Below are 22,779 nucleotides of genomic sequence, written 5' to 3'. Positions count from 1 at the left end.
AGGGGTGGCTTGAGGCATGCTGCTGCTACTGATGCACCCGAGATGATGATCAGAGGAAGCCGTGACACATTATCTGATCACAGAAAGGGTAATAATGCCCACTGGCCCAAAGCAATACGGATGTGAAAAAGCACATAACAGCTGTGAAAGACCACCAGAAAATAAAAATTAGTGTTTTCTAATTACCTCAGGAAAGTAAATAGTAGGGAAGGAGGATTAGTGAAAAAACAGTCAAGCAAAACACCCCCCACTATTGGCAAAACGTTGTGAAAAGGTGGCATAGACACATGGGAAACATCTCTAGCTTTCCTCCTTTCCTGCCCCTTCCTTTTCTCCCCTTCTGTTCAAGCCCTGCTTATCTGTGTACCAGCCGAGGAAGGCAACTCTTTACCAATCTTCATGTAAGGCAGCAGTTGTAAATAATTTGAGGATGTAACATTATAAAGCTTCCAGTCAGAGATGTTTTTGAACAGTTTCCAAGAGGAAAAGATGGGGATAAGAAGACACAGTTGTTGTGAAATCCAACTTGATATTCTTCTGAATAATAAACAGTGGCAGAAAACAAGATACAATTATCTTGGTTTGTCTTTTTTTTTTTTTTTTGCTCTAGTTGTTCTGGAAGTATTAGACCAGTTGCCTCCCAATAAACATCTGAAGTACCACCCTTCTCTAACACCTCTCCAAAGCCCATTAGAGAATGGCTTTATAGAATTTTTAAAAAACATTTCCACTATTAGATATTTCAGTTTATTCAAACAGAATCTGTTTGTTGTGAGGAAAGAAACAGGGATAGGAAATCATTATTAGGTTCTGGCAACTGTATTGATAAAAAGCAAAATTTAATTTTTTTTTGTGATAAACAACTGGACAGAACGTAACCAATGTTCTCTCAAAAATTTAATATCATTCTGAAGGAAGACAATTTTCTTCAAAATAAAATGTGACAATTTTACAGCATGTAAGTTTAAAAGAAACTTAGCTTCAACTGCTGCATTAATAAATCCATACGAATATAAATATCTGATTTAATCACATTTGTAATTTCCAGTTACAGTTTAGCAATTACAAGCAAATACAAGTTCCTAAGCTAGAGTTATTTTTTGTCCTGGTCTGAACATTGAGCCAACTTGTCCTTTTCTCTTCTTGGGATTCTGAAAATTATCATACCTGGAAACAGAAAAAGATATTAGCAAATTCTTATTAAATGCCTTTGTTTGCGTATGCGTCCTCAGGTACACATTAATGCAACACAGAACTACAGATGTTTACATGTATTTCTATGGAAATGAAGAGTGCATGTCTCCTCGGACCTGGGGACCTGGAGGAGTTTTCATCCACAAACCTGACTCAGAGCTCTCTGCCCTGCTGCCTTTTTTTTATTATTATTATTTTTACTTTTTGGGGCTGGGAGCAGGGAAGGTGGGAGAAGGAACAGAAGTGGGCAGGGCAGTATAGACTCCTGGGATGCATCTCTCATTCTCTTCCTTTCCTGCCCCTTCCTTCTCTCTTTCCACTGCTCTAAGACCTTCTTATGTATGTATCAGCTGAGGAAGACAGCTCCTCTAACAACCTTCGTGTCAGAAGAACCCACTGGTGAGATCACAGAACATTCCAATGCCAGTTTCCAGCTTTTTCACTCCAGTCTTTTCCAAGTCTATGGAGACACATTCTCCTTTTCTGCAGATTACTGCCTTTTCCCAAACACACCAGCTACAAAGACCACTATGGAGAATCAAAACCCAGCAATCTGAAAATACAAGGGGCTCCAACTCAGTGGGAGCAGGAAGGACCTTAGCTCCAAGTCTCAGGGAATTGGTGCCTTTTTATACTGGAATAGCTCTGAACAAAATACAAGGATTTTCTTGTCTGCGATTAGAATTTCTAGGCTGTACGCTAACAAAAACAATAAAAGACAATGCACTGGTAAAATATTCTGTGGGTAATTTAATATTTCTGACAAAAACTGCTGTCAGAAGTTGTTCAGCTCTGCTATTCCCCACATTAAATTGTGTTTCTGATGAATAAGAAATGTGGAAAGACCAAATCTCCACTGAATACACAATTACCAAAAAAAAAATATTAATACTTACAGTTCAGTAAAATTCTTCCAATCGTCTTGGCTAATGGATGGTCTTATACCCTCAAGTGCAGTCATCAGATGGGACTGGGTAATAACTGCAGTGCTCTTGGCAAGCACTGACTGATTAAGGGTGCTGTCCTCCTTGAAAACAGCCATGAACAGACAATGAAAAGTTACCACAGAAACAAAGACATAGTGCCATGAACATCAGTAACTCTGGAACTTCCTCATTACATGTACAGACAAATGTATTGTAAATACAATCACAACTCCCCCGCCTCCCTCCAGTATTAATAACGCAGAAATAACTGCTTAGTTATATGCATGTTAAGATCTGGGTTATTTTTCCTCAAAATAGGTATAATTTATCTTTGCTATCTTTCTTACATTATATTTAATATTATTGCAGAAAATATTTACTGAAATACCAAGAAGTGTGGGAAAACAACAGAAAAGTGTTAAGACTAAATAATCGAGAAAGTTGCCATACCCCATTCCTGCTTCTGTAATTGGCTTTGATAGCACTGATTTCTGTCCTCAGCTGCTCTGCGTGCTGCTCCGGGTTATTTTCCAGGGAGTCTTCCTGAGAAGCTGTTCTAAGCATTGAAGGTTGTGATGATGCTGTGTCTCTCTGAGTCACGCTGGTAAAGTCGTGAGTTATGGAGTTTGGTCCAGACAAACACAAAGAGCTCTAAATTGAGCACGAGGAGAAATACATTAACTCATTATGGATCCAAAAGAGCAACTCCACCATTAAGATTTAGCCTACAAATGTAATTCAGTATAAACTTGCCCCCACTGGCAAAAAGAGTTATTTTCTCTTAAAAATATATCACATATATAACTTTGTGAATAGAAAGCTTAAGTTATTTTGCCACAGTGAAATTTGAAAATAAAGTGTTTCATCTTCAGGAAAGGTCTACATATTTTTGCACTGGCCTATCTCAAAAAGAATAAAGGTCTACTAAGTCCATTGTTTTATTTACATATGAAAATCAGCGGTTTGGAAATCTGCAAGTTTATGTGGCTAGCTTTGGAGTGACTCGTAATCTCAGTAGTCATCACCTCCAAATTCTCTGTGCACTTGATGAGTGTAAACCTTCAAGTTCAACAGCTTTAAGAGATCAAAGTCCTCCTAGCCTTGCTGAAAAACTTTCATACTTAGAGGAAAACTGAGGTCTTTGAAGACATGTTAATGGAACACTATCATCTATAATGCAAGACAAAGCATACAAAAGCACCTCAGCAGTCCATAATTAGTTCTCTCATGTCAAGATAAGTTATTTTTGGCTTTAGGAATCAATGCAAGGCAGTTTTGAAAACAAGAGTCTAACAATATTGATAACTAACCTGTAACAGCAATTCTACAACAGATCTTGAAAATAAATGTCCCATGGATCACATGCAAACTCTAAAGTCATCTGTTCACCGTAAGGAGCTCAGAGGCAGCATATTCTGTTTTGCTTACCTGGCGGCCAAGTGAGACAAGCTGGCCAGCTGGTCACCATGCAGGTGCAGGGTAGCCGACCAGCACACCCCTATCTGCAAGCCAGCCAGGGAACGTGATGCTCTCTGTGCAATGTGATACTACAACAACAGGAATTTTGCTTCTTAAGAGCAACAATGGGAGTTAAGGTTTACTTCCCTTGTTTACACAATCCCATGGTCAGATTATTCCATTAATGCACACTCTACTGGAAACTGAAAATGCTTGTTGATTCTTAAGAATGACGTAATTCTTGAAAGCTGGATGGTCATTGTTTAGTAATAAAACCAAGTTAAAAAAAAACAACACCAAAAAGTCAAAAACTGTTTTAGTATTAAACTTTGGAAGGCAACAGGCAATTAGACCAGACAGTAAGATCTAGTATGAATGCAGTTTGCTTGATTATAAGGTATTAAAGCAGTATTTTGGGATTTTGATTTTAAACTCCTGCAAAGTTGCAGATAAGTCCATATCATATTTTGTCAGATCACATCATTCCATCTTCTTCCTCACTGTGGACCACATGGTATAGGCTGAAGACAGTTTGAAGGACAAAGCAGACATAATTTTATTTATAAAACCACACCATTTGCCTAGTTCAGTTTTTCTGCTTTACAACTGGTAATATTTAGAAAATTCAAAATAGTAAGGCTGTAATTTACCAGTTCTGAAGGAGTTCCATTTCCCAGCTCTGATTCATAAGAGCTTCCAAAATAAAGACGATACATGTTGGACCTTGGATCTTCGGGAAGCAAGTCAGACATATCTAAAGAAATAAGGGATTGCTCTAGTCCTGCTTCTCCATCTATTGCCGAATCATCTGAGCCACTGCTGTGGTTTAGAAAAACCATGGAAGAGAGACTGAAGTCACTATCAGAACTAGAACCAAAATCCTGTGACAAAGAACAGAACATTAGAAGTGTTAACTCATAACTACTGTAATCTGAAACAGATTAAAAAAAAAAAATCACATACAGTGCAAATGAAAGTATCGATTTACATTTGATTCCAGTAACCTGTCTTTCTCTGGGCGTGTATTTCCAAATATTTTGCTAAGAAAAGCCAATGCCTTTAGGAAGAACTTTCTGTCTTCGTGCTAGAAAAATAATTTGAGGAGATAATCTTAAGGTTTTATTTGTTTGCTTTGAACTGTCTCACTCAGTAACAGCAAGTGTTGGGAAACTTCATGTACATTTTTGGTTGTAGAACTGAATCCCTTCTGTCTCAACCACTCCCTCCAGGCAATTCAGTATCTTGTGTGAAATGCTCTAGTAGATAGTGGTAAGCCTACTTTTTCAGCGTCTAATTGCTGTACTCATCTTTAGTCATAGCCAACACGTTTTAAATGCTGATGTGGAAATCACAGCTGTTGCTTTAGACTGGTGTTTGCAAACTTTTTTGATCATATACCCTAAGAGTAAAAAGTTTCTGAGCACAGTCCACCAAATATATGCTTACTTATTTATTTGTAATTTATATACATGCACTATTGAAGTTCTAGTATTTTCTTCCTGCACCTCAATGGATTGTCTTGTGCACCCCCTGGGGTGGGTGCACACCATTCTGGAGACCACTGCTTTAGACAATGGCCTCCTCTGATGACAGATAATCATCAGGTATCCTTACAACTACTTACTAATGTTACAGGTGAAGGGATTGTTAGGAAAGATATGCCAGAGATCCCTCCCAATACTAAGAGTTGCACCCTCAGAGCCCCATCCCTTGGTAACCGCTGGGACAAAAAGAACCCAAGAGGTCTCCTTGCTTTTGCACCCTTGACCCAACCCCTCCCTTTGACGTCCAAGTAGCAGAAGCCATGCCTGCCCCTTCCCAGCTAGAACTGGAAGACAGGCATTAAAAATGTGAGGAGAGGTGGCTGAATAGAGGCTAAAAGAGGAAAGGACCTGTTAGCTGCATAAGGGGTATAAGCTAAGGGTGGTATCCTGTGCCTTGGAAACGCAAGTATTAGCTGGTGCCTGGAAGATGAGCCAGAGCAGACCACTTCAGATATCACCATCCTCTCGCCACTTCTCTCCTGACCTCAGATCAAACTCAGTCTGTTGGAACAACTCCACAACACCCACCAATTCCTTGCTTCCTCCATCATCCAAAATGTGCCACCTCAAAATTGAATTTGCTAGCTGCTCCTAAGAACTTGGAGTGGGATCCCTCCTATTGATCTGTCAGTCATTCCTCATAACAATAGTAAGCAGATCTGGCTTACATGAATCTATTCAACATTAAACACATAATAAAATGAAAAAAACTTGTGTTTAAGAAGTATTTAAACTAATTTGTTACATTATTCTTGCCTTTTACTGCAAACATTAAGATTTTAATCCTCTGCATACAAATACAGGAAAATTAAGTCTTATTAAACATAACTTTGCTAAAAAACAAAACAAAACATGGATAAAATTAACCCTTTCAAACATATCAACAGAAGAGGAGAGACTTCTTTTATATCAGTTTTTTTTTTACCTGTGTTAAACCTGAACCTAAATTAGCATGGATTGCCTCTAATTGGGCATTGTACAATAAAGCTTTTAGGTCAGCCCCTGTCAACCGTTCTGTTTTTGCTGCTAAATCCTGGAAGTCCACATCATTTGCCAAGGACAGAGAATGACTGAGAGCTTTTAGGATTTCATAGCGTGAATTCTGTAAAAAAGGAGGAGAAAAAAGTGTCAGTAAAGCAACCTCTTCATTTCTTTGTCCTGATTGCTAGACAGTGTGCTGGCCCTGTCACAAGCCACTTCCTATCTGAGGGAGGAAGGATATTTTCTGAAGAAGATACTATCCTAATAACGGTACATATAGGACATACTGTACAGTAATCAATCTTTAAAATATAGGCATACATTTGTTACATTTTCTTGAAGACTCTAAGAGAAACTGTACCAAACACAGTATACAGAGGAATATATTTCTCTAAATATCCAGTTAATATCTGGGATTTTTATATTAGAAATCTATAAAAATATGAAGGTGAACTCTCTACGTCCTTTCGCAAAGAGAAGCATGACAAATTTTAAAAACTTCTGTTTACCTGAATGATCATATTCTAAATCAGAAGTTTATAACAAGAAGAACAAAAATGAAAAGAGAGTATATCTGAGTTCTTAAGGCACAGGATCATCTTTCATATGTGTTTCTGAATGAAATGATGTGGTATTTGTTAAATGTGCCAACTAATCTGAAAATGAACAGCACTCATTTCTTCCTCATAAAATGGGGGATCAAAGACACACATTGTACAGTCTCAGAGGCCCGATCCAAACCCCACTAAAACCAATCATTCTTTTCCTAGCTAGTGACACATCTGACTGAAAGACAGCTTGAACATTTCAAATTAAATGTGGTAAACAAGAGTGGGACCAACTGGATTCAGAATAAAACTGCTCTGAGAACTTCAGACAATTAAAGAGTTGGGTTGGGAATGACTATAGTTCATGGCTTCAAGCAAACTGCAGATCCACAGGACTCATAATTCAGAGAAAGACGCAGAGCATGGTGAACACTACTCAGCATCCAATTTTTTTCTGCAGACTAGTTTCCTTTTTTAATTTTTCCTTTTTTAAAATCAGCTATATCCACAGGAACATGATTTGATCCTGAGGACTGTGGTAAACAGCCTTGTACTAAGATCATTGAATTTATACTGTTGTATAACTGGAGCTGGGCAATCAAGTCCACTTTGTCCAGGTTTGAAATGCCACTAAGGCATTTAAAAAGAAAAGGAGAATGAAGCCCATTAGTTTGATATTTTTTCCTTGCCTTTCATATAAAATGTTTGGTTTCCTCACCTGATCAGGAGGTGGACAGTACAGGCACTTATCCAGTCGACCTGGCCTTAACAAAGCAGGGTCAATCAAATCTGGGCGACTAGTAGCAGCTAGCACATAGACCCCTTAGGAAAGTGCAGAAAAATATCATTAACATCTGCTAAACTTTTGCATAAAAAGGAGCACACAGATGAATTATTACCTTGTAAGCCTTCCACACCATCTAACTGAGTCAAGAGTTGGTTAACCACTCGGTCTGTAACTCCTGTGTTGTCATGACCTCGGCGAGGAGCAATAGAATCAAACTCATCAAAAAAAACGATACAAGGCTTAGCTGCCTGAGCTCTAAAAGGAAAAAAAACCAAAGGCAATACTTAAATTCTTTTTAAGTTTGGGTCACTGCTTAGAAATATTAAAGGTAATTGCTTTTTGCTTCAGAGAACAGTTATCTTTAATGAGAGAACAGAAAATCTGTTTTCTGTAGAAATGAAGAGGTTCTGAAGAATTGGATTGCAATGGAATCACTGCTCCGTTTTATGACATACCTTGCACTTTACAATTTCTGAAGTACTCAACTGTCATGTTAATACACATGAAAGCTCTAAAATCCAGTCACTGCAGATAAGGTCTTGGCTTATGTACATCTAACACAAAAAGTGCCTACACTGTAACTACACGAGAAGCAGAGGCTACGCAGGATATGTTTACATTAGTGAGCACTGAAGGTGAGCAAGGGCTCATTTGTAAAAACATAGCTGGCACCAACGGCCTCAGTACTAAGTCTAGTATGATCCTATGTACTGAGCATTCATTACTAGTAGGAGCACATTCGACTGTCTCCTGGAATTATCTCATAGGAATTCAGCATGTGTTTTCCAAGACAGGTCTGTAATGTGAACCAACACACTGTAAACGGAGAGAACTGCGAGTTCAGCTTCAAAAGTGCACTCCTGATCTGAGCTGAAATGCTCTGTTCTTAAATAATGACACTCAAGTTGAACTTGCCAAGATCTGAACATCTGGTTCGGCACAACTACTTATTTCAAATGCTTTTGTGATCTGATGCCATGTCTCTCCTAGGACAACAGAATTATTTCTTGGAGCTTCAACCAATAAAATTCATCGATAACATCACAAATCTTTACAAAGCCAACCTGTTAAAAATATCACGAACTGCTTGCTCACTTGCTCCAATGTATTTGCTGAGCAGCTCTGGTCCCTAAAAAAAAAAATCAGAAAAGAACATTCATTATATATTTCTTAGTTTTACTGTGTAATTCAACATCATCATAGATTTCATATACTAGAGTGAATTTTCTTGTAACCAAGAGAGTGGCATCTCTGAACAGAAGAGCCAACGGGTCTAGATAAGCCAAAAGAATCCTCTCAGCATTCCAATTAATTTTAAAGTAATAATTTCAATTTTTCTACTAGAACAGAACATGAATTACAGTGTCACAAGGCAATTGCTTACACTGAATTTTGGAAGTATCTTTAAAATGCATTGCTCAACTTCATTGTCGAGTGGAACCAAAATCCAGGAACTTTTAATGAAAAATATGAAACTAAGAACATCTAATTAAATTTTATAATTCTGCCTAATGAATAATTATACAAAAAAAATCTCGGTAATAAAACTGTCAAGTTCCAGAAGTCAGATGGTAGCATAAGCAGATTGATACCAAATTTTAAATGTGAGTTTCTTGCTTTGGTATTTTGCCCTCACAAGCACAAACTCACAGGTATTCTGTTAAGCTATTTCATTCAGTTAATAAAATGAATCAATTAATCTTCAAAATCTTACTACCTTGATGCTGATGAAATTCATTCCACTCTCTCGAGCAACTACTCCCGCTAACAGTGTTTTTCCTGTTCCAGGTGCTCCATACAGCAAGACTCCTGATCTCTGTCGTATGGGCAGGTTTGCAAATAATTCTGGATACTGGAAAAGAGTTTCAACAAGACATATTCTAAAATACATAATTATGCTGCAGTGTAATGTAACATCACTGACTAGTGTTGATTTTTGTCTAAACAGAATGTGTCTAATTTCTTTTATCCACATTATTATCACAAGAGCTCATCTGGACTGTTGTTAGTTTCCTTGGGGCTGAAGTGGGTTCCTAGGCTTCATGGGTACGTAACATACAAAGAAGTAGCATTTTCTACCAAGAGGAAACAGGACAGAATAGGGATGCACTAGAGCTTTATAATGTATATTGGTACTTCTAAATTCCTATTTTAATCACTGTCTGATATCATTAAATTATCTAAGTATACAGTAAAAGATTCTGTCCATTATACTGAAAACTGTTCAGTCATTTCTCTGAAGACTGAAATGGGTGGCTCATCTCAGTGCTGGATGTTTTAAGCAAGGCAGAAAGGCCAAAGAAAAATAAAGGGGAATCGATGGATTGGCATTCATCCAAAAGAGATTACTCCTCTAGCTAAGCACTGCAGAAGACAGCGGGAAATGTCATCTTTACAGAGCATGATCATAAACCCTGCAACAGAGAGTGTAGCAAAGATGATGTTAGCAATATTGCAATATTCTAGAGCAACACTTGATCTGTAGAAAAGCACAAGCCATTGCATTGTGTATTTGGAGGAGGGGAGGGGAGGGAGAAAGTTTTCCAGTAGCTGAAGACTAGGAAGCTACAAAAGTAGCTTAAAATCAAGTATCTGTCAAACACCAAGTCACCCCTTAAAAATCATTCTTCCCCTACTAACATTAGGTACAAAATTCAGGTAACTAATTCAAAAGAACTGGGTACCTTTGCAGGTAACATGATGGTATCCATGAGTATTTGCTTCACATCTTTTAAGCCACCAACCCTGTCCCAGCCGATGTCCTTAGGTTTATGAAGATTAACATTTGTCAGAGCTAATGGAGTAAAATCTTTTAGAGCCTTCTGAAAATCCATAGTTGACAGATTCAATTCTGCTTAAAAAAAAAAAAAGAAAAAAGAATCCTGAACAACAACAACAAAAAAACACAGTCTACCAGTAACAAATTCCTCACAATATGTAACAACTAAACAAATTTTAAACATAAAACAAAAAATAGCTTTTTCTTTCTGCATTACTCCACAGGTTCTGGAAAATAGAAGTAAGACTATGAAATAAGAGATGTTGTCAACATACCGCCATTTTGAAATGCATTCTGGTTGGAAACACAGGCATGAATGGCACGATCAACCAGCATACTAAAATCTCTAGCAACAAAACCTTCTGTTTCCTTTGCAATACACTGAAGGTCAAGATCAGAGAACTTCTTCATATCAGAATTCAGTTTCTTTTTTATTATGGAATACAGCATTTCACATCTTTGCTTCTGAAAAACAGAATTGTGCAGCAGGTGTATATTAAGTAAGTTTACTATTTATATGGATTTCAAAAATTCAAAACCTAAATACATACAAGCTATAAAATTTCCTTAAATATTTATACGTCACCAAACCTTCAAATAATAAAATATGAGCAGGCATGGATATAAACAAAAGGTAGTTCTTCAGGTGAATTTCAATAAACTAATCAGTTTTACAACTTTAAATGTTGACCTTGCTACAGCTATCTTAAATCCAACAATAATAATGGAACAGCCCTCCACCCCCCGATTCTACTGTTTTACGCATTTTTTTACCCATTTTTTCTGTTTCACAGGAAAAGGAACATATTTCATTTTGCCAATGAGTAGAATATATTTGAGAATAAATATATTGCATTAGATAAAAATACATCAGATAATTTGGTATCTTTTGAGATTCTAACTTTTCCAGTGATGTCTCACCCTTATTCATGTATTAGTATTAAAAATGATGAAAGCAGTATTGCAGGAAGTGGGACAAAGCTACATTGTATCTAACACAGAACGCCCTCCTCAGTGGCCTTTAATTGCAAGCCTGTGCCAGGAGACATGCAGGCAGGAACAACTTGTGTTAAACAGAAACGAGTTGCCACGTCTGTGTTGTGCCATTAGGGCACGCAGAGGTACAAAGTGCTGCTTTCTCCTGCAGTGAAGTTATACTGTTTATTCTTCCCTCTATCCTTATTATTTTTCAAAATGGATTACATTCAAAAGTAGAGGGATATATCAATATAGAAATCCAAACCAAAACCTTCCCATAAAATTAATTTAGTTTTAATAACATTTTAAAAATACATGTTCTAGGGACATACTTATTCCTCTGAGCAGCGAAAAAACACACTTAGATTTAATCTCTTTTATCTAACTGTAGTGACTTATATGTTTTTTCAAAGCTGCTCCTCTAGAATCCCCTTACAGGTAACAAGGAGACATGCATATCTCACCTATGTTAGACAACCTGACTTGTTTTACAGTGAACTAAAATCTCACCTGAATACACCCTTCTCTCGACACTGAAGACAGGGAGAGTGGGGCCAACTGGTAGTTTTCACTGGATTACTTTTGTTTTTTTAAAACTTTATAATGATAGATGTAAGTTCTAAGGTATTTAAGTACCATGAAAGAACTTCTAAGATTTCCATATTTTTTTCTCATCTTCAGGTGTAACCTACTATTTTTGCAGCCGTTCCAGTGCTGTATTTGAGGCTGCAGGGAAGGCAAACAACATTTTAATCAAATGAATAAATATGTGGATTTACCTGATCTGGAGATTGGATACATTTGAAGCACTGAAATATGTGAGTTCCTTGAGCTGAAACCAGGGAAGGATGTATGGAATGCTCAGACTGACTTGTGGCAATTAATGCAATCAAACTCCCCATGGAAATAGCTTCTTTTATCAGATCTTTCAAAACTAGACACATAAGACATTGCTCCATGAATTGCAAAATAACAAAAGATTCTGTATTTCATAATAGTCATTTCTACTGGAAAGCAGCATTAGGGTACACAAAATGTAACATCTTATTATATATTTATTTGCATGTTTACAGGCTTTTTTTCTAATTAAAAAAAGATGTAGAGTTATTTTTTCTAGGACAGTATATTCCATCAATAAATTGCCATCAGAAGTGCTCTTTAAAAGCTAAATTTGTAACACAATTGATGATGTCTACCACAGGATATTAAATGTGGAGGGGCTTTTTGTGTGCTATGATCCCTGTTCTAGAAATATTATTCCCTCCATGCAAACAAGAAGGGGAAAGTTATAAGAATAAAAATAGATGCTAAGCCTAGAAAATAAGCAATCTAGGAAAAAATAATATATGAAAGCCAAAGAAATTATGAACGCAAAGTAGATCTTCAATGAATAATCTTTAAAACTCTAAACCTCTGCTTTATGCATTATAACTGTAAATAAAGTAATAAGAAACACAAACAATTCTGCAAGTAACTTAAGTGAATATTTTACAAAAAGAAATGATGGCAAGATTTTCTGAACTTCAAATGTAATTTAATAAAAGGTTATGCTAACTCCCTCAAACTGAGCGAAAAAATGGAAGTTATTTCTTGCTATGGCTTGAATTTTACACAGAGTTGAATTCAGCTAAAAAAATTTAAAGATATTAATCTTGATAATTTAATTTTATTTTGCAACTTATCATTGCCTAAATTTTAGGGAATAAAAAGGAACCATATACGGGATGTCAATCTACAACTGATGATCTTACTTTTAAAATCTGTCGATTGTTACACTGTAAAATAAAATAGAAGTTCCACAAAGCCTACCAAGTAGGATGATAACTAAGCTAGTATTCAGCTAAAAGAAACTGGTTCTAAACATCCATAAGTATCAAATTTATGTATCTCTGTAATTAAAAATAGTAATTATGGAAAACAGGATCAATTTTAATATGTCAATTGTAACATTTATCTTATTAATAATTATCAGTTAGAGATTAATTACTAACTTGGAAGCAATTGCAATGTATTTGAGTGCATGAACAACATAAAAGGAATGGAGAAGCCTCTACCACTGGCAGCGGTACTGACAACAGGCATTGCCATCGGCAGCGGTGGTGTACGTACCATTGGCAGTGACCACTCCAAGCTCCGGAGTGGACCATTCTGATCCAGTTGGTGGTCCACAAATGGTCTACAAATGGTCTATGTACCATAATTCTGCCGTGGAATACCACATGGTGCAGAGGCAATAATGACACAGACAGAATTGTTCAGGTAGGACAGTACAATTTAGGTGCAAGAAATTCTAATTTTATCCAGACACAGGTAGCACAGTATTACCATAAGCAAGTCTATTGCTCTGAACCATTTCAGGGCTGTTCTCATGCTCTGGTGTAGAAGGTACTCCGACAATGTGATCAAGATCATCCATCAAAAGAATGGATGGTTGTCTCCATGCTGCCTCTAAAAAAGCTTCTTCCACAGTTTTCTTTATGTTTACTAATCTTTTTCCTAAAACAGAAATTAAATTTTCATGACAAAACATATCAGGAAAAAAAAAATCATCAGACTGACTACATCTTGCTAATGTAGTACTAACTGTTTTGATTCGTGTAGCTTAACTTTACTCCTACATATCCAAGTACCAAGACTGAACCAGAGACAACAGTCAGTAAAGAAGAGTCCACATCATCTACCAAAAAAGTACTTGAAGGATCTACCAGTCCTAAAATGAGATTCATCATCTTTCACTAACCACCAGAGAAGCCTACAGGTCTAATTTCTAGCCGGTTAAGAAGAGAGAAGTATCAGCAGCACTCTAAATTAGCTACAAGGAGTCCCACAATTGGAAGAATTTTTCAGAGTGAAGGACCTAGCTCTTTATCAGTCTTTCCCTTTTTCTCTGGAGCAAGGATCTTAGTAGGGACTTAAGCAAAAAGAGTACAGCCACACAACATACGGGCTCTGTGAGAAAACAGTTGATTATTCTCTACCTCTGTAACACCAAGACTATTTGGAAAAGCCAGTGAATGAACAAGTAAAAAAAGCCTTTTTTGTCCTCTTCAATCTTTGGTGCAAAGCACTGATTTTGGACTCACAAAACCTAAGGATTCACCTCATCATCATCTATAAACATGAGTGTTAGATGACTATTGCCAACATACACTATGTTAGTAAATATGCCATCGTAAATCAGGTTTCAGCTGGTTGTTTGATCCTTCTGGGATTGCTTAGTCTGGAGGGGAGGCTGAGGGGAGACCTTATTGCTCTCTACACCTACCTGAAGGGAGGTTGTAGTGAGGTGGGTTTTGGTCTCTTCTCCCAAGTCACTAGTGATAGGACGAGAGGAAATGGCCTCAAGCTGCATCAGGGGAGGTTTAGATTGGATATTAGGAAAATTTTCTTTACTGACAGAGTGGTCAGGCATTGGAAGAGGCTGCCCAGAGAGGAGGTGGAGTCACCATCCCTGGAGGTGTTCAAAAATCATGTAGACATGGCGCTTGGGGACATGGTTTAGGAGGCATGGTGGTGTTGGGTTGCTGGTTGGACTTGATCTCAGGTCTTTTCCAACCTTAATGATTCTATGATTCTATGATTCTTTGGCGTCTGTCATCCTTTTACTACGTAATACAGGTATCCTTTAACACTTTTGATTTGTTAACTTAACATTTGTTCCAGCTAGCACAGCTGAAAAAACAGTTCAACTTGGAACTTCCTCCTATTTTGCAACAATTAGAAATAAGCATGGAAAGCATGGTTTGAATTTGGTGGTGGTACGCAGGACAGAAACTGATAAAAGTGTGAAATAAGTTTGTGGCAGATTATTTTTAGTATTTTCATCAGACTGTTGAAGATGCTTATTGTGGGGAATCAAATATCCTTGCAAAAGCAGTAATAAAACTAGAAAAATATTCAGACTAAATATAGTAACTTCATAATTGTGCTTCTTCAACATACTGCAAACATTTGAGATAAAAAAATTATCATACCTCTTAAAGCTTTACAATCAATTACTTCTACGTGAGTGTCCAGTCTATCAAATGCTTCTTTGCAGATGGCCTTTGCTAATGTTGACTTTCCACTTCCCTACAAAATTAAATGTGAGCTAATGTAAATTGACAGAACAATTTTCTTCTGTTTCTGTGCAGTTTTTGTCACAGTATACACAAGTTAACAAGCTGGGAAAGCTGTACACGCATTTTTTCCTCACCAAAAGTATATATGTATTCTGTCTTAATATCACTTGGTAGAGACCAAATCCCTAGACTGAAACAAGTATAAACAAATTCAGAGTGGATACATCCACTACAGATAGCGTTCTGATTCCACTGAGTTCAGTGTTATGACATTTTTTAGTTTCAGTGGACTATTAAATGGATATTCAGTGGTATTAAATGGATCACCATAAGAGGCAACAGGAAAATAAGAGTATCAACTCTTATCGCTGCTGTTTTATGTTATAACAGAGGAGAAAATACTATATCCTTATTTTCATTCAAATATTTCAGAGACAAGAAGTGTTTATTATAGTATAAACACAAAGTAGACTAATCCCCATAGGGAACAAATTGAAATTGCATTGGTAGCAATCTTTAAAACTTACTTTATATATATACACATACATGAAATATGAATATATATTGATGAAGTGTACCTATAATGTGTATACATATATAGAATATGTTTTACTGAATTAACTCTGTTAACTGCTCTTTTTTCAGCTTGTTCTTGAATTCTTTGGAGTTAACACGGTATCAAAGAAAACTAATGAAAACAGTTTTCTAACTACATAAAATAGTCTGGGAGGGCTTGGAAGTAGAGGGTAGTAAAGTGTGTACCTTTCCTCCTGTGAGAAGCACCCCTCCACTTCGCAGCCCTGCAGCAATAGTAGCCAGCTTTTGAGATAAAGGACGCCCCAGAAGACTGTGGCTTATGTGTTCAAAGGAAGATGCTCCCAATTTGTCCACTCCTCTGCAGAGGAAATAAAACATTAAATGGCCTAGGGTAACATCAGTACACATGATGTAAATAGTAATAATTTGCAATAGGGTGAAGTTTCAATGCTGACACATTTTGACGTATTGCACCTTTTCAAGAAAAAACTAAAGACAATTCAATTTGAAGAGACAGCACCTTTATTTTGCAGTGGGGACACAGGGGACACAGACAGACACTGCAGAACAACCCCAAAATACAAGGGTGATCTAGTCATTCTACACCACCCTACCATGAGTTACCTCAGGAGATGAGAGCTAACCATATTTTGGGGCTTCATCTATTTGAGTTGTCTGAGTAACAGCCTCCTAAGGAATGTAACAAATTGGTAAAACATGGAGCATGCCTGGGTCAGAAAACTTCTCAGCCTTTTCGGAAAAGCAGCACACAGTGCATTTTAAGGCATCCTTATCCTTCACCGGCCCTAAATCTCTATCGCTTTTGACACAACAGTGCTCCTTTCAGGTCCACAAACAGCAAGGCTATCAGTTTTGTATTTCAACTTTAAACAAAAAGTGTTGTTCTAGGAGAAACTGAATGAACAAATAAGTCCCAGTCTCTAATATCCCTACCCTTGGAACAGGCTCCCTAGAGAGGTGGTCAATGCCCCAAGCCTGTCAGTGTTTAAGGGGCATTTGTACAATGCCCTTAATAATATCCTTTAACTTTTCGTCAGCCCTGAGGTTGTCAGGCAGTTGGACTAGGTGATTGTTGTAGGTCCCTTCCAACTGAAATACTCTATTCTACTCCATTCTATTCCTACCACATCCTGTCCCTACCACACTACCTCTAGATCAGTTCTTATTCCCTCTTCTATATAATATCCTCAGTTGCCTTTCACAACGCTGACAGCATACTACCATGATACTTTAACTCTCCCATGTCCCCTCTGCCCCATCCCTACCTCAAGTTCGCTACACAGTACTGCTGTCTTCCCTCATACTAATGACCACAGCATAATGTATCACTTACTTATAGGCTGGGAAAGAGCCAGCATGTCTTATGGCTAGTTCCAGACTATACCACTGCCACTAGCCACCTCGCAGGTTAACCAAGTAGCTGTTGGGCTTACATTGCACTTTTTATCAGTGGAGACACGAGTCTGAATTTCTCTCCTCAGACAACAATTCTGATAAAACTATGAACTAAGTTTCTGAGAGACCCATACTGTTAAATTTAGTTAAACAAGTAAACACGTTTAAGTTACTGTGGGAAGACGACTGACAGACAGACTGCAATATATCATAAGTTTTGCTTCATTTGGAAACCCCAGCTAAAAACACCATCCAACAACCCCAGTATCCCTTACTACTACTTAGAGGTCTGTTTCATACCACTTAGAAGTACAGAAAGAGTCACTGAACTATCAGTATTTATTCTGAAATTTAGGCAGTTCTGAGACCTCCCATCCTATTGTCAGACATGGTGAACTTTCCAGGACATGAGTAACTTTAGTCATGTCAAGTTTTCTATTCACCTCAGTAAGGCTATTCAGAGGACAAAATTAACCATCTACATAGACTAGCATAAGGTCTGGTCTTGACACAAGCCGAAAGATGCAGAGTTTTTTTTAAATCTGCCTTGGTTTTCAAAAAATCTGCATTTCCACCAATATTAACTTTTTTTAATTCCCATTGCCATTCCCTCCCAGATTTTCTACTACAAAAACGTCTCACCCTAAATCATTTAGTTTGTGGTAAGGAAGGTTCCTGTCTCTATCACACATAGGTGGCTGGCTGTCACCATCAGCGTTTCTAGTTAGAGGATGTAAAAGAACCTACAACAAAGGAAAGAGTTAGTACTTTACATTAAATATAACTACAGAAGAAGGGTATAGAAGCTACTAGCCATTTTTTGAATTGTGTAATGAAAATGTTGCATGTATGCTTTGCTGAAGCTTATTGCACTTGAAAGAAAGACGCATTAGCAAAATGGCATTAAAACAACTATTTCCAAAATATAATCCAGTGTTTACAATGATGTAACAACCTGTGATTAGATATTAGGCCAAGTACTGTTTATACCAGACTATGCAGCCCATCACCTCTTTCCTTACCTCTAACTGTTTCTTTTCCTGTGCCCTCCCCTGTTGTGCTGGCATGAGTACTTGTAAGCAGGATAGTGAATCAGATCAGGAGTCTGACCTGACAAAACACCTGGCTTATTTTCACCTGCAGGAATTTTTCAGTCTAGTTTACCAGGGAGCTAGTATGGAAAGCTGGGCAGGCAAACAGAGAGGTCCACAGGCTGGTGGGAGATGCTGACACCGCTATTAAGATGCATTTTGCCCCTTCATTTTAGTACCAGTCACTAGCACAATTTGTAGAAGTCTTCTTGTACTTCTCTACTACCAACAGAAATAAAGCTCATTTTACTTTTTTTTTTAACAGTAATCCTAAATTCTACAGAAATAAAAAAAATCTAAACAGCCGAAACAGGACACCTTAATTCTCTGCTAAAATTTAACTCTATCAGTTTAAAAATTAAAAAAAAAAAAAAAGGTGGTTCAACCCAAATTATTAATGGAAACAGTAATCCTAATGTGAAATAGAAATATTTATTCTCCTGAGAAAGACTGAAGAAACAGAAGCACAGAAACTATATGAACGAGAAGGCAGCATGAGCCTGGTAGGTTTGAATAGGGAATATGTCTCACCTGTGTCAGAACAAGCTACTGTTCCTGCCAGGTACTCTGTGAAGTGATTTTACAGTGGTTTAGGTATGAAGGGGAAGAACATCTATGTATAAGGATAGTATGTTCAAACTTGGACACTACTGGCTTTCCTCTGCTCTAATTCATTTTTCTGAGAATTTAATACAGACCATGAAATTCAGTACCTAGCGTGGGATGCCTGGAATCTCACCAATGCTGAGGCTATAAAATAACATATAAAGAATGCAGATATTTAATTTAATTAACAGACTGACATTATTTTTTTTAAAAGGGAAACCAAAATATGTGATATATAAAATGTAATATATTTTTAACCAATATAACAATTTAAATTACTTGATACCTGATACTATGTGATATTTACTTGTATATTAGTCTTTTGCAGCAAACTGGGACTCAGTATGAAAATATTCTCAGACTTATTTTCTTCAGTGTGTGTAGGATTTACTACACTAAGGAAAAACTCCTCCATTCCTGTAAAAACCCAAGGAACAATGATTAAAATTCCAAATAAATTCAGTTTTTATTCCTCACAAGATGAAAGAGATTAGTGTATTTTGAATTACTACAATATAATCCAAAATGAAAGAATAAGAAAGGTTAATCATTATTAAAGCATAATTCATGCTTACAGTTTCAGTGTAAAGCAATATCTGTTACGTTAAATGGTGTATACAGAGATTAAACGGCATAGTGGCTAAGTAAATTCTGTAATGGACAGTTAAGACCGCTACAGTACAGGACAGTATATTCCTTACCTTCTTTAACAGACAGATGTATACAGTCTGGGCTTGTCATTATCCATGGGAGATCATCAGTAGCAGAATCCTGCAGCCAAGAACCGAAAGCTGATTTAACATCATCTTCGTGTATATCTTTGTGCTAATTAGGAAAAAAGAAAGAGGGAAATTAAACAAAACAAGGTGTTAGTAAAACTGTTTTCTTCCTATGCATGAGGCATTTATTTCTCTTATGGTAGCAGAGAGATGGAAGAAGACATAACAGTTTTATCTATAGAGAAAATAATGTTTTGCCAACAAACACCATTTCTATCACCTGCTCTATGGAAAGCACCTGCCTAGCCCTTACTATGGCAACAGCTGAATCTTATACCACCTCTAAAGATTTCATCTCTGGAACACTGATGTGAGGGCAAGGAAAAGCTTTTACTCTTCTTTTACTTATCGCTACTGCCAGATCCAAGAGCACTGCTCAGCTCCTGGGTTTGAAAGAGCACCCAAGATATGCACCAATATTGACCTATGACTTATTTCCGGTGCTCATTACACCCCTCTCTTCCCTGTATACTCTGCTTCCTCTACAAAGAAGCCTGGGCTCATCTAGATCAGGGGCACCAACAAAATTCAACAGGCTGGCAAAGAGATTGAACAACTTATCCCAGATCATCTAGATAGATGGAACATGAAAAGAAACTGAGTCTAGATCAGATATATCTTGGCTGAGTTCCTAATCACAGAAACATAATTCCTGTCTACAAAGGGGGAATCATCCGAGATCATAGAAGCAATGTTCAGAAAGGAAAATGAGAGCTACAGTCATATTTCTTTCTTTCGTCCTGTGTTTGTCTGGTTTGTTCCAAGAACCAAAAAAACTTCAACCGAATTAGAAAGAAAGAGAGAAATCTGTATTTAAAACATATAAAAGCACACATAACTACTTTGTATGATTTTAGCAAATTAATGACTCTTTTAACTCCAATATAAAAAACCCAATAATGCAGTTATTACCTCTGTAGTTCTTACCTCTGTAGGTAAGAAACCAAAACAGGATATCGGAGATGAAGGACAAACCATGCATAAGCCCTGCTATGATGGGAAGTGCTGTATTTAAAGTTTTGAGGGGCAGCTAATGTGGGAAATAAACAGTCCAGTGTTGCACATAAGCAAGCATACAGTACGTTATGAAGAAACACGTCATTCCAGAGCTACACCTGCAGCCTGTGAGAACTGGTACAAAGTATGTTTTCACTGTCACAGACGCTCACGCAGAAGACTGGATATGTCTCACTTACAGGAAAACAGAGGGATACAATGATGTAACTCTAGAAAATTAAATCTTTAGCATGAGGGGGAAAAATATCAGCATTAAGGAAGTAAAAACTGAAACGGCACATAAAAAATTACAATTATTTTTTCTGCAATTGTCTTTCTTAGGAAATCCACTGGGCACTGCAATGTTTGAAGAGTATAAGCATGTCTTCCCCCAGAAGACTTAAAATGGATATTTCTTCTTTAACTCTATGATTCTTTTTCTCTTTTGTTTTTGCTTTTATAGGACTAAATGTATACACTTAAAATTTGCTTGGTTGGAACCGGTATCAATGTACTGCAGATGAGGGTCTGATGCAAAATTATTATCGATTATTGTTGCTATTTTGACTGCAAGTGTTTATGTTTGAGACCTAGTTAAACAGAAAATGCATCTTTTCCCTACCAGTGCCATTTCTCCTTCATGATGTCAACATCCTTTTTAGTAAGAAGGACATCAGAAATTTTCACAATTTGAGCGTAACGGAAGACCCTATGATTTAAAAGGTACTATACAGCAGTCCTCTAATAGCTTCAGGAAACTAGGAGTTAAAATTCAAAAGTTATGTTTCCTCCACCCTCTGTGACCTCTGCCAGCTCTTTTAAATAGGATATTGTTACAGGTAACACGCCAAACTATTTGAAGTATTTAGCAAATGCAAAACAAAATTCAATGGTTTGATGTTTACATATCATTGATCAAAATACAAAACAGCATTACTAGATAAGCCTTGTTTAAATGGATCATAGCATCTTCTTAATTTAAATTATTTAAGTACTAAAAAGAAAAAGCAAGGAATTATTCAAAAAAGAAATTCCTTTGGAATGATGTCATACATGACAGACAACTTCCAAGCTATCATCTAACAAATGAAAACAAATAAATGTTGAAAAAACTCCAACCTAACATTATCAGTTTCCAATATACAAACAAATATGTTACCAAGAATATCAACTCACTAAGTTCAGTTTGGGTTGCAGTCTAAGAGATACAGGAATTTTAGGAATAGATTCAACTGACTTAATTCGGACCGTTGAATGTAGTTCGATATGTAGTTTTTTTCTCATACCATCTGGAATCTGAAATATTTAAAATAAAAGCAAAGAAAATGAAATATCAGAAAGTAAAACAATTATCACATTGCATATATAGTAAAACAGCAGTTTCTTCATCACTAATAGAACCTCTACTTTTGATCATCAATGTGTTTATTGGTTGTAATCTGCAGGAGAATTAAGAAGGAAACTGTAAGATGAATGGTGGTATCCAAATCTTGTTCTCACACACACTTCCAATTGCCTTTTATCCTATTCATGAAAGTGTTCACTATAGCAGACCATCTACTAACTTCTTTAAACAAAACCCAAAAGGTTGAAAAAGAAGAGTTAGGAGGAATTCTTAGAATGCCGTAAGAATTCTTTTAGTATAGGAGAAAAACAATAACTCTACTTTCATTTGCTGATTAAAATTAATTTCACATGGGCATGTAAACATAAACAGACCATTATAGAGATCAGAACTAAGCACATCTGCAGCACAGAGAGAAAATCCCATTTCCCTAAATTGTACTAGCCAGTTTACCCTTTTAAAAAGGAAACCACTTTTCAAATATTCTATGTTATTTTAAACATATATCCAAATTGAAAACATCTCATAAATGTTTATTAAGTCTAAAAGACTTTATGGTTGCTGGCATTTGGAAAATTGTTGTGTCTCTCAAAAGATTTAGTGGTGAAGACCACTGCAGGCTCTTGCTCTTGTTCTCAACAAAAAATAGGTAAACAGTGAAAAGTATATTATGTCAAAATAGTCAAATGGTGATTTGGAATGCATTTTATCTGTTTTTTGTTGATCCCACATGTGCTTCCAGGAAAGAGAGAA

The 22,779-nt window shown here is 36.8% G+C and overlaps 1 protein-coding gene across 1 annotated transcript in view; it reads right to left on the bottom strand.

Moving 5' to 3' along the window:
* Positions 1 to 815: 815 nt before the first annotated feature.
* The window catches only part of PEX1 (peroxisomal biogenesis factor 1), a 28,205-nt gene continuing 6,241 nt past the window's right edge, over positions 816 to 22,779 (bottom strand). The window contains exons 6-24 of the mRNA XM_064444619.1: positions 21,858 to 21,977; positions 19,608 to 19,731; positions 19,214 to 19,323; positions 17,852 to 17,952; positions 16,019 to 16,151; positions 15,170 to 15,266; positions 13,521 to 13,691; positions 11,975 to 12,129; positions 10,493 to 10,682; positions 10,123 to 10,289; positions 9,156 to 9,290; positions 8,503 to 8,567; positions 7,551 to 7,693; positions 7,370 to 7,473; positions 6,048 to 6,224; positions 4,229 to 4,459; positions 2,571 to 2,771; positions 2,091 to 2,221; positions 816 to 1,167 (exon numbers count right to left, since the gene is read on the bottom strand). Of these exons, the coding sequence (XP_064300689.1) occupies positions 1,083 to 1,167; positions 2,091 to 2,221; positions 2,571 to 2,771; positions 4,229 to 4,459; positions 6,048 to 6,224; positions 7,370 to 7,473; positions 7,551 to 7,693; positions 8,503 to 8,567; positions 9,156 to 9,290; positions 10,123 to 10,289; positions 10,493 to 10,682; positions 11,975 to 12,129; positions 13,521 to 13,691; positions 15,170 to 15,266; positions 16,019 to 16,151; positions 17,852 to 17,952; positions 19,214 to 19,323; positions 19,608 to 19,731; positions 21,858 to 21,977 (2,640 nt within the window). The 3' untranslated portion in view covers positions 816 to 1,082. The remainder of the gene's footprint in view (positions 1,168 to 2,090; positions 2,222 to 2,570; positions 2,772 to 4,228; positions 4,460 to 6,047; positions 6,225 to 7,369; positions 7,474 to 7,550; positions 7,694 to 8,502; positions 8,568 to 9,155; positions 9,291 to 10,122; positions 10,290 to 10,492; positions 10,683 to 11,974; positions 12,130 to 13,520; positions 13,692 to 15,169; positions 15,267 to 16,018; positions 16,152 to 17,851; positions 17,953 to 19,213; positions 19,324 to 19,607; positions 19,732 to 21,857; positions 21,978 to 22,779) is intronic.

The sequence above is a fragment of the Phalacrocorax carbo genome, chromosome 2, assembly GCF_963921805.1.
Source record: "Phalacrocorax carbo chromosome 2, bPhaCar2.1, whole genome shotgun sequence".
Lineage (NCBI taxonomy): Eukaryota > Metazoa > Chordata > Aves > Suliformes > Phalacrocoracidae > Phalacrocorax > Phalacrocorax carbo.
This window is presented reverse-complemented; position numbering and strand designations above follow the sequence as displayed.